The sequence below is a fragment of the Loxodonta africana genome, chromosome 3, assembly GCF_030014295.1.
Source record: "Loxodonta africana isolate mLoxAfr1 chromosome 3, mLoxAfr1.hap2, whole genome shotgun sequence".
In the NCBI taxonomy this organism is placed as follows: Eukaryota; Metazoa; Chordata; class Mammalia; order Proboscidea; family Elephantidae; genus Loxodonta; species Loxodonta africana.
The window spans coordinates 61,497,367-61,509,817 of NC_087344.1; the positions used below are offsets into that span (position 1 = coordinate 61,497,367).

Genomic DNA, 12,451 nt, shown 5'->3' on the forward strand with positions numbered 1-12,451 from the left:
CGACCCTAAAGGACAGAGTAGAACCGCCCCATAAGGTTTTCAAGGAGCAGCTGGTGGATTTGAACTGCCAGCCTTTGGTTAGCAGCTGTAGCTCTTAACCACTGCAACACAAGGGCTCCTTGAGGTAGAGAGGACTTTAAAAATCACTTATTCCAGCTCTTTTTTGCTGATGAATAACAAAAATTCCCTGAGGGGTTAAGAAATTTGCCTAATGTCACACTGGTCGTTATCAGAATCTGGTCTCTTGACTGTATATTTTTTCCATCACTTGTGTAATCAAAAGTGTTACTGTCAGTCTTATTCAACATTGTGCTCAAAGTCGTAGCCAGACAATTAGGCTAGATAAAGAAATAAAGGGCATCCAGATAGGCAAGGAAGAAGTAAAAGTATCTCTATTTGCAGATGACATGATCTTATACACAGAAAACTCTAAGGAATCCTCCAGAAAACTACTGAAACTGATAAAAAAAAGTTCAGCAGAGTATCGGGATACAGGATAACATAAAAAAATCAGTTGGATTCCTCTACACCAACAAAAAGAACATAGAAGAGGAAATCACCAAATCAATGCCATTTACAGTAGCCCCCAAGAAGATAAAATATTTAGGAATAAATCTTGCCAGAGATATAAAAGACTTATACAGAGAAAACTACAGTACACTTCTGCAAGAAACCAAAAGCGACTTACATAAGTGGAAGAACATACCTTGCTCGTGGATAGGAAGACTTAACATTACAAAAATGTCTATTCTACCATGCAATTCTGATCCAGATCCCAACGACATTCTTTAATGAGGTGGAGAAACAAATCACCAACTTCATATGGAAGGGAAAAAGGCCCCGGATAAATAAGGCATTACTGAAAAAGAAGAACAAAGTGGGAGGCCTTACTTTACCTGATTTTAGAACCTATTATACCGCCACAGTAGTCAAAACAGCCTGGTACTGGTACAACAACAGATACATGGACCAATGGAACAGAATTGAGAATCCAGACATGAATCCATCCACATATGGGCAGTTGATATCTGACAAAGGCCCAAAAACAGTTAAATGGGGAAAAGACAGTTTTTTAAACAAATGGTGCTGGCATAACAGGATATCCATCTGCAAAAACATGAAACAAGACCCATACCTCACTCCATGCACAAAAACTAACTCAAAATGGATCAAAGACCTAAATATAAAATCTAAAACAATAAAGATCATGGAAGAAAAAAAGGGGCATGTTAGGAGCCCTAATACACGGCATAAACAGTATACAAAACATTATAAAGAATGTAGAAGAAAAACTAGGAGCTCCTAAAAATCAAACACCTATGCTCATCCAAAGACTTCACCAAAAGAGTAAAAAGATTATCTACAGACTGGGAAAAAGTTTTTAGCTATGACATTTCTGATCAGCACCAGATCTCTAAAATCTACATGATACTGCAAAAAGACAAATAACCCAGTTAAAAAGTGGGCAAAAGATATGAATAGAAAAGACACTTCACTAAAGACGACATTCAGGTAGCTAACAGATACATGAGGAAATGTTCACGATCATTAGCCATTAGTGAAATGCAGATCAAAACTACAATGAGATTTCACCTCACTCCAACAAGGCTGACATTAATCCAAAAAACACAAAATAATAAATGTTGGAGAGGCTGTGGAGAGATTGGAACACTTACACACTGCTGGTGGGAATGTCAAATGGTACAGCCACTTTGGAAATCGATTTGGCGCTTCCTTAAAAAGCTAGAAATAGAACTACCATATGATCCAGCAATCCCACTCCTTGGAATATATCCTAGAGAAATAAGAGCCTTTACACGAACAGATATATATGCACACCCATGTTTATTGCAGCACTGTTTACAATAGCAAAAAGGTGGAAGCAACCAAGGTGCCTGTCAACGGATGAATGGATAAATAAATTATGGTATATTCACACAATGGAATACTACGCATTGATAAAGAACAGTGAGGAATCTGTGAAACATTTCATAACATGGAGGAACCTGGAAGGCATTATGCTGAGTGAAATTAGTCAGTTGCAAAAGGACGAATGTTGTCTAAGACCACTATTATAAGAACTTGAGAAATAGTTTAAACTGAGAAGAAAACATTCTTTTGTGGTTACGGGGAGGGGGTGGGAGAGGGGCATTCACTAATTAGATAGTAGATAAGAACTACTTTAGGTGAAGGGAAAGACAGCATACAATGCAGGAGAGGTCAGCACAACTGGACTAAACCAAAAGCAAAGCAGTTTCCTGAATAAACTGAATGCTTCAAAGGCCAGCGTAGCAGGGGCAGGGGTCTGGGGACCACGGTTTCAGGGGACATCTACGTCCACTGGCATAATAAAATCTATTAAGAAAACATTCTGCATCCCACTTTGAAGAGTGGTGTCTGGGGTCTTAAATGCTAGCAAGCAGCCATCTAAGATGCATCAACTGGTCTCAACCCACCTGGATCAAAGGAGAATGAAGAACACCAAGGACACAAGGCGATTACGAGCCCGAGAGACAGAAAGGGCCACATGAACCAGAGACTACATCATCCTGAGACCAGAAGAACTAGATGGTGCCCGGCTACAACCGCTAACTGCCCTGACAGGGAACACAACAGAGAACCCCTGAGGGAGCAGGAGAGCAGTGGGACGCAGACCCCAAATTCTCATAAGACCAGACTTAATCGTCTGACTGAGACTAGAAGGACCCCGGTGGTCATGGCCCCCAGACCTTCTGTTGGCCCAGGACAGGAACCATTCCCGAAGCCGACTCTTCAGACATGGATTGGACTGGACAATGGGTTGGAGAGGGATGCTGGTGAGGAGTGAGCTTCTTGGATCAGGTGGACACTTGAGACTATGTTGGCAACTCCTGCCTGAAGGGGAGATGAGAAGGTGGAGGGGGTTAGAAGCTGGCTGGCGAAATGGACACGAAAAGAGAGAGTGGAGGGAGAGAGTGGGCTCTCTCATTAGGGGGAGAGTAATTGGGAGTGTTTAGCAAGATGTATATGGGTTTTTGTGTGAGAGACTGATTTGATTTGTAATCTTTCACTTAAAGCACAATAAAAAGTATAAAAAAAAAAGTGTTACTGTCAATTTAGTTATAACTTGTTAAAGTTTTGTCCACGTGTATTCATGGGACCTTTGTCATTTTGACTAAAATAATAGGTTTTTTTAATTGAACAGTGGTCTAGATTTTCCCCCTGTTGAATTGACTGGCTTATTGAATTTAATCAAAGCATTGCACTGATTGTATATGTGACGTCATTTGCTGTGTACTCCTTTGGGGATATAAGTATATTTCCTTTGTAATACATGGTTTTTAAGTTGTTGTTGCCTTGAGATACTGGCCAATCTCATTAGTCTAGAAGTTTAAGAATCTAAAGTGTCTTTTCTGCCGTGTTTGTTATATACCATGATTTTTGTCTCAATCTTGACTCTTGCTCATTTGTTTGGAGCCTAGTTGATAAAAGAACCCCTGAGACTGGTATAAAATATAATTCATTATCAGATCTTTAAATTGATCAGGTTTTCTTTTGGTCCTACCCGTCACTAAGGTGTTTTACCTTGAAGATTCTTAAGGGACAGGGTAGTGGTAGATACCGAAGAGCTCAGAGTGCTTTCAGCTCTTTACTAAAGACTGACCTGGTGGCACAGCGGTTAAGTGCTTGGTTGCTAACCAGAAAATCAATGATTCAAACCCACTGGCTGCTCGGTGGGAGAAAGAAGTGGCAGTCTGCTTCCTTAAAGATTTACAGCCTTGAAAACCCCATGGGGCAGTTCTCCTCTGTTCTAGGGTTGGTGTGAGTTGGAATTAACTCGATGGCAACGAGTTTGGGTTGTTTTTTGTTGTTGTTGCTTTTTAGTTCAGACTACTGTACTTCATAAGCCAACAAGGGAGGTAGGCAGAAGTGATCCAGATTTAGCAACAGTGCAATCTACCCCTTACCAAGAAAAGGGGGTTGCTAGAAATGTTTAAAGAAAGGATTTGTTGTTTATGGAGAGGGGACAGAGGGTATGGTTGGGGAGAGGAGAAATTCAGAAATATGTCATAAAGTTGCAAATATCTAACAGTTTTGTGAACTATAAACCAAAAACCAAATCCGTTGCCGTCGAGTCAATTCTGACTCATAGCGACTAGATATCTCTAAATAAAAATCACATAGCCCATACACTAAATTTTGAATGCCTTTGAATTTTGTTTCAAAATGTTCTAAAACACAAACCAGACTTAAGGTATAACTTGACATTTTTAGAGTGCGGCACAGTTAATCAGAATCAGGCAGTTCCCTTAATATTAATAGGTAAACCCAGTAGACAAGTGACAAATGCTGACATTGAAGTAGAGACAAAAGCCTTTCTTTATTCCATCATCTATGAGAAAATTATCATCTGTTAGAAAATTAGAAAGACTATATTATCCTGGGTCAGTTGGTACTTTTCTTCTTGACTTTGGTTTTGGCATGAATACTTTGGAGAGTTATCTTAGTTTCCTAGTGCTGCTACAACAGAAATACCACAAGTAGGTGGCATTAAAGAACAGAAATTTATTTTCTCACAGTTCAGGAGCCTGGAAATCCAAATTCAAGGCACCAGGTCTAGTGAGAGAGTCTGTGGACTCTGGGGGAAGATCCAAGTCTCTTTTAGCTTCTGTAGCCCTGGTTTTCTTCAGTTTCTTGGTAGTCTTCACGCGGCATCTCACTCGCCCTGTTTATGCTTACCTTTGTGTCTGATACGGAGCCCTGATGGCACAGTGGTTAAGACCTTGGCTGCCAACCAAAAGGTTGGTAGTTCAAATCCACCAGCCACTCCTTGGAAACACTATGGGGCAGTTCTACCCTGAACTATAGAGTAGCTGTGAGTTGAAATCAACCCAGCAGCAAGGGGTTTGGTGTTGGGTTTGGTGTCTGATACGCTCTGAAGTGATTAGTTGAAGACACATCCACTGGTATGACCTCCGCTGATTGAGCATGAGATTGCATTAAAGAAGGTGACTGCGTTACATTGGATTAGATGGCAGCCACCAGGCTTAGGGTTGGGACTCTAACACATATTTTGGAGGGGCACAATTCAATCCATAACAGGGGTTATGGAATCAGAACTGAATTTGTTGAGTCTAGGGAAAGAGATGGAGAATGGAAGGAGATGTTACTAAATGCAGCACAGTAGCAGCCCCTCATATGCCACCATCCCACTTCCATAATTACACTATGGGAGCAGGGGCCCTAAGTAATATTAGGGTACTATTATGGAGGATTATAAGTAGAATTCTTACTGGTCCTGAAAGTCTACACCACCACCAGTCCACCTTAGGCCTGTTGACTGGTCTTATATTTAAGTTGTGGGACACCAAAGAATGTGTTCCTTGACTCTGGAGTTGGCTTCTTTCTTGGTCCTGTTTGCGTGTGGGGTTTTTTTTTTTTTTTTTTTTACAGGTATAGCCTTTTATATACCCACAAGACCATCTGTATATAGGAAACAAGTACTCTACATACAATATAAACGATGCCTTGGCTTGTCCGTGTTTTTAAAGAGCTGCTTACAAACAATGAGAAGATGGTAGCTGATCTGTACTTAAAATTTCTGGGAAATGTTATATTATCTGTCGCCTCATTAGCTGAGTGTGCTCCGTGTTAGCTAAGAAAATAGAGAAACAAACTGGTGGTCCGCTCTTCTTGGTAGATGTGTTTGGTTTGGAAAAGAGTACTGGAAAAGGAAGGAAATTTGTATTCTTTGTCCACTTACTCAGCTTTCTGCCTGTTGAAGGTAGAGGTCATGTTACCCCACATTCCTGTCTTGTTTGCTTGCAGCCCACTACCCTGGCACATTAGTTCTGTCACCTAGTGCTCTTTAGGGCAACAACTGAAAGTTGAAAATATGTTGAAATGCGAACCTTCCGCAGCAGGGCTAATCAAAGAGTTATCTCCCAAGATGAGGCAGGAGCCAAAGGAAGCCTAAGTCCAGTCCGAAGGAAAAGTTAAAAGTCACAGTTGAATACAAACAAGGGGACAAGTGAAAGGCAAAATATAAAATAGTGGATTTCAGTTCGTACCCACTTGAGAGTGCTCGCTGTGCTAGAGTGAAACCTGAGAGTTACTAAGAATAACTTCATATCCAGGCATCAGGTCTGGGGTGTGGGGGAGAGAACAGAATCCTGACTCAGACGCCACACTCCCTGCCCTGGATACTGAGCAAGACTATCCAGTTCGTCTTATTCTTCGGATAGTTGTGATTCATTGCTCACCTTCACTGGGGAGCTTTGGAGGTCACAGAGGCTTCTGGCAGGCCTTGGAAAGGGTATTATTAGATTGGATTATATAGCTCAGTGTTGTTCATCTTCCAGAAGAGTAGGACCTAATCCATTTCCCTTAAGTAAGTGGTTTTTTAAAAAGTTTGATTTCCAGCTTTGTTTGTTGACTGTCAAGATTTTTTACTCAAGTACAAAGGACAGAGTATAAGCTAAAAGTGAAGCCAGAGTTGCCTTTGTTGATTTTACTTTGTGAATGTCATTTGAGATTTTGGAACACACATCTCCCTGTTAGGCTCCCGTGTCTTTTTGAGTGATACTTCTAATGATAGTGCCCCCTGCCTGATCTTAGGACAGCCAGAGAACCTCTGGAATAGCAGCCAAACTCAAGAAAGCGTGCTGCTTCAATTTTGACTTATGGAAGACTATTCTCTTCACAGATTTTTGCAGCTCAAGTGGCAGCCCTTCTTTCCAGCCCATCAAAAGCCACGTCACCATTCCAACAGCCCATGTGATGCCTTCTACTTTGGGGACCTCTCCTGCCAAGCCAAATTCTACAACTGCTGGACCCTCTTCCTCCAAACTTCCTTTGTCAGGGTCGGCTGAAAGTGTGGGGATGACGAGAAATGGAGACCTCAGTGCAATGAAACGCTCTCCAGGTCTGTCTAGAGATCTGATGTATCTCTGTGGTGCTGCTGGAGAAAATGGAATTGAGCAGTCCTGGTTTCCAGCAGTGGGCCATGAAAGAGAGAAAGAGGTGAGGAAGTTTGATGTTCCCAACATGGAGTCTACCCTCAATCAGTCAACGACAATGGATACACTTTATTCAGATCCCCACTACCGAGTCCACTTCCACAGTCCAAGAGCTGACACAAACAAGGAGTTGTACAAAGTGTTGCCTGAGGCCAAGAAGGCACCAGGCAGCGGGGCTGTATGTGAGCGGAATGGACCACACCCAAACAGCAACGGGGTGCTTCCTTTGGGACTCCAGCCTGCTCCCGGGCTCTCCAAACCTCTACCCTCTCAGGTATGGCTGCCGAATCCTGACCCTTGGCATCCCCGTGAGCGATCCTGTGAACTCAGCACTTGTCGGCAGCAGCTGGAGTTGATCCGTTTACAGATGGAGCAAATGCAGGTAGAGGTTCTTCTTTGGATTTTGCAGTTTCTGTGCAGATCTTATAACTATAGCTTTTGTCCTTTGTATTTTGGCTCTAAAGAAAATATCGGTAGGAATGAAGGAAGTTGAAGGAAATGAAGACTTGTGGGCTGTTGACCATTCAGTCTGTTGCTGGTCTAATTAAACACTAGATGGGTTCTCCAAAGTAGAGGGTTATGAGGGAAAGGTAGGATACTAACACTGATGGTGTACTCACTGTATACCAGTCACTAAGCTAGGTACTTTCGCATACAGTCTTAATTAATCCCAAAAGCACACAGATGAGGTTAAATGTACAGACTTATCAGGTTCTTAGGATAAATAATATCTCCAGGGCCACAAAGCTAGTAAGTGGCAGAGCTGGGGTTTAAAAATCGTCTTTAACCCCTGTGTTCTTCCTACTATACCATTTTTGTGTTCAAAACAAAACAAAAAAAGGTCCTTACACTGTTGAAGAGTGGGAAGGAAGGGAAGAAAAGGACAGACTTTCCTCCCCTGGCTGGTAAGGACATCTTAGCTTCTGGTTTGCCTCTATTACTAGATAATGAAAGATAACTGACCTTTTCTTAGAAACTAGAGCCTTTCTGACCAGGGAGTGGCCAGTTGGCAGAAGCCTCCCTGGCAGGTTCTTTCCAGTCATGTATCAGAGCTAAAATTATTGCATAAACACTGGGCCTTCTCAGGCTGAGCCAAACTGGGTCTGATTGCAGAGCTGGGTACTGCATACTGCTCAGGTGATGTCAAGTGTCTCTAGGTCAAAGTCAAGCCACCTCCTGAGCCTATTTGTCTTTCAGCTTCAGAACGGAGCCATTTGCCACCATCCCACTCCTTTTGCTCCTTCACTGCCCACCTTGGAGCCGGCACAGTGGATCAGCATCTTGAACAGTAATGAACACCTCCTGAAGGAAAAGGAACTCCTCATTGACAAGTAAGAGGGCAAGGGGTGCCACAGGGCCAGCCCCTGCTCTCCCAGCTCCCACTGCGGGCACCTGTGAGGCCTTCCCCAGGGCGCACATGTTCGTTCCCCTGCTTAGGCCCAAGCCTTGCCTCATGGTAGAACTGGGTTGTTAAGCGGCCTAGTCCTGTATCTGACTACTGTGATAGGCCAATTGTGTCTTTCTGCAGTGGCCCTAGGGTGTGCTGGAAGGGGGCAGCTGGTTCGTTGCAGCTGATCTTTCCTCACACCCCCTCAGTCAGCTTTGTTGTTTTCTTGTCCTCCTTCAGCAAAACAGTGCTGCTCAGAATCCAGAGCCTTCGCTTATGTAGTATGGAGTGTACCCATTTTAGGAAGAACTCGCTTGAGGAAAGTTTTTGTTGTCGTGTGCCGTGGAGTTGATTCTGACTCGTACTGAACCCTAGAGGACAGAGTAGGGTTTGTAAATCTTTATGGAAGCAGATTGCCAGGTCTTTTCTCCCGTGGAGTGGCTGGTGGGTTTGAACCACCAACCTTTTTGTTAGCAGATGAGTACTTAACCATTGTGCTACCAGGGCCCCTCTAAGGAAACCAAGGGGGGCTTATATTGCAAGTGGACCTGGACCTGATTCTACTACCTTTTGCAGGCAGAGGAAACACATCTTGCAGCTGGAGCAGAAAGTGCGAGAGAGTGAACTACAAGTCCACAGTGCCCTTTTGGGCCGCCCTGCTCCTTTTGGGGATGTCTGCTTGCTGAGGCTGCAGGTAAGTATTGCCAGCCAGGATGGCACTCTGCTTATCAGAACTCATGCCTTCCTAGTGCTTGGCACAGTTAGTTACCCAGAAGATACCAAAGGGACCAAGTGATGTAAGGCATCCCTGCCCTCAAAGAGTAAACATTCTAATTTTAAAGCATCCCCTGCTGTGCCCTTGCAGGGGCAGAAAAGGCTTGCGGGCAGAATCAGGTGAAACTCCTGATGCCTTGGTGTCAAGACATTCTTCAGAGAGAAGAAAGACAGAGCAAGCATAGATAGGAAGACCCTAGAGTAGAGTGATGTTCTGAGAGGGAAGGAGAGGCTAAGATAATGGGAGATTTAGAGCCATTCTCCTTTTTATTCCTCCGTGTCTAGGAGCAACTGAAGGAAACCATATACTCGCTGAGGTAAATGGCTGTGGTGGCTGAGAGCTAGAAAAGAAGCCTGATTTATTGACCAAGCTTCTGCAATTTGGGCTTTTGAGTGAATGGGCACTATAGTACTGACTTGGCTACCTCCTGGGCACGGGAGGATTATCCAATAAGCAAGGTAAACACAGTGCTTACCTTGTTTACCAGATCATTTGTAGTGAACAATTTCACATTTTTTCACCACATCAGTGGTTATCCTTCTAGGTATGGATGGCATCTGTCTCTCTCCCAACCCCACAACACCTTCATATAGAATCAAAGCCTCTTTTCAAATTTACAGTCCCTGAGAGGGGCAGATAACCCAGTAAGCAAGGTAAGCGCTGGTTTACTTGTGCTTACTTACTAATCTGTAGTGAACAGTTTCAGTTTGCCTACTGGGTCATCTACCCCTGCCCCTGGGCCTGTTAAGACAATATTCCATCTCAGAATCAGAATGTTGGAGTAGGAAGTGCCCTTAGGTAAAATCTAGTTTAGTCCCATAATTTTACTGATGAAAAAATTGAAGCCCAAGGAGGAATAAGAACCTACCTAAGATCATAAAGATAAAAAGTGGTGGGGGACCAGGCCTTGAGCCCAGGTCTTCGGATGTCTTGTCCTGTGTTCCTTGCATTGTAATGATAATGCAACTCCTTGGGTTATTGTTTTTTGAGTCCGTGGTTCTCAAATTTTAGTGTGCATCAGAATCACCTGGAGGGCTTGTTAAAACACAGATTATTGGGACCCATCTCCAGAGTTTCTGATTCAGTGGGTGGTCTGGGAGTTGAGCCCAAGAATTTGCATTTCTAGGTGATTTCTAGTTTCCAGGTGATGCTTATGCTGTTAGTCCTAGGACCAGACTTTGAGAACCACTGTTTTAAGAAATTCCTGGAGAAGGATTATATTTGACCTCAAACTGTGGTGGGAATAAATAAAGTATATGAGATTGTGAGGGTACGTAACAGTTATATATTGAGAATCTTTCCTGCAGGAATTGCAGCGAGAGAACACCTTCTTACGCGCACAATTTGCACAGAAGACAGACGCCTTAAGCAGAGAAAAGATCGAGCTTGAAAAGAAACTCTCTGCTTCAGAAGTTGAAGTCCAGCTCATCAGAGAGTCACTCAAAGTGGCATTGCAGAAGCATTCAGAGGAGGGGAAGAAACAGGAAGAAAGGGTGAGCTGAGGAATTGATATCTCTGATTCACAAAGAAGTTGGCACCAGCCAGAGATGAGTCAGACCTCTCCAGCATGAGCCTAGGCTGTTCTGGCCTCCCATTTCCAGAACTAGGAGTAGCCACTTGGTTCCAACTGTTTCTGGGCTTCTTACTCAAGATCTATCAGGTAGAAATGGAATTCCTCCTTTCTGTTGCTTCTCCACAAAGCTGCTGTAGCCGGAAAAGTTAAATAATCCCTCGCTGTCCCAGGCTGTGATATGCTGCCGGCTGGCCTGGGTGGAAAACTAGCCTGGGCAGGCATACTAGATGGCGCTGTTGCAACCCAGTGCTTCGCCACCCTCTCTCTCTGCTGTGACTGATATCCCTGAGTCTGGAGCCTCTGTCATTTGGTTTTTCCAGAGAATGAATCTTCAAACCCCTCAAGGGGAATACCAGGGTGAGGACAGTATCTGGCTAACCTGTTTGTAGATTTTCAGTGAATCCTCTTATTTTTCAGGTCGTTGGCTGATACCTGCCTCTCAGGAGTTGTGAGAGGCACAGTATCTTCCATATTATCTAACTCCCACTGCAGAGTGTAACTTCCTCTGCTCTGCCAAGTCATTTATCCCACTTGCCCACTTCAGTTTTTCAAAAACACACTGAACTCTCTCATCTGCTTTTGTCTCCTTCCCTTTTCTCTCTTTTTCTTTTAGGTTAATACTTTATTTCCTTCCTGTCATTTAGAGATGTTTTAGAAGGGATAAACATCTGGGGTCAGTTTACCGTTTTTTTTTTAATCCAAAGTTGGTTATCAGCATTTTAAGTAAGCTCTCCAGGCGATTCTGATGCATATTACAATGTGAGAACCACTGGTTCAGAGCTTGAAGGGTAGAGATAAGTGTATCTGGGGTAAAGTTTTTGGCTGATTTTTCAGGAATCTTTCCTAGTACTTTCATATCTTTGTATTAAATTAGGCCTGTGCCCTCTCTTTGGCATCAGTGGATCTGCCTCAGTTTTTCTCTGTATTCTCTTGCTTTCCCCAGCTTCCCTTTTGCATAAGCCAAAGAAGAAACCAGAATAGTGAAGAAAAGCCTCCACTCAACAAATCTTTATTGAGTGCCTGCTCTGTGCTAGGTGCTAGAGATATAATAATGAGCAAAATGGAACACAGCCCCTCCCCTCAAGGAGCTTACATTACGGTCTCATTCGCCCTTCCAGATGATTGCTTGGCGTTTTACTGCATGTCCTATTTAGGGAAGAATGTACCACCTTTTTCACCAGAACTGGCCAAACTGGTTGTACGTCTAGAGGGAAGTGCTGTCAATTCTTTAAAGCTGCCCAAGGAGCCATTCTTCCCTGCCCTCGCCTGGAAAGTGTAGATGTGTTAACTCTGAAGTTTATGCCCAAATCCCAAGTGGCAAAATTTGATGAGTTTCCTGCCTTCACTGCAGTGAAACAATATCCACAGCCCCAAGGGCGGAGACAGTGGTCACTTTGAAAAACATTGATGTTGGGGTTGTAGAGCCAATGAAGACAGACTCTTAACATTTCTTTTTCAAGGTCAAGGGTCGTGATAAACACATCAATAATCTGAAAAAGAAATGTCAGAAGGAATCGGAGCAGAACCGGGAGAAGCAGCAACGTATTGAAACTTTGGAGCGCTACCTGGCTGACCTGCCCACCCTGGAAGACCATCAGAAGCAGAGCCAGCAGGTAGCAGCAATGTCTGGGCATACTCGGGGCAAGCAGGGCATGGCCAAGCAGGGGGACTGATCAGCATCTGCTGTATGCAGTCACTCTGTGGCTTCCCAAAAGAAT

The 12,451-nt window shown here is 43.5% G+C and overlaps 1 protein-coding gene across 3 annotated transcripts in view; it reads left to right on the forward strand.

The window, feature by feature from the left end:
* Nucleotides 1-12,451, forward strand: part of CEP85 (centrosomal protein 85) — a 32,794-nt gene that overhangs the window by 11,254 nt on the left and 9,089 nt on the right. For 2 of the 3 annotated variants that reach the window (XM_003415410.4, XM_064281510.1), the window contains 5 exons: nucleotides 6,686-7,380; nucleotides 8,196-8,329; nucleotides 8,962-9,079; nucleotides 10,468-10,653; nucleotides 12,194-12,346. In XM_003415410.4, the coding sequence (XP_003415458.1) occupies nucleotides 6,686-7,380; nucleotides 8,196-8,329; nucleotides 8,962-9,079; nucleotides 10,468-10,653; nucleotides 12,194-12,346 (1,286 nt within the window). The remainder of the gene's footprint in view (nucleotides 1-6,685; nucleotides 7,381-8,195; nucleotides 8,330-8,961; nucleotides 9,080-10,467; nucleotides 10,654-12,193; nucleotides 12,347-12,451) is intronic. The other variant, XM_010595103.3, reaches the window with a different exon arrangement.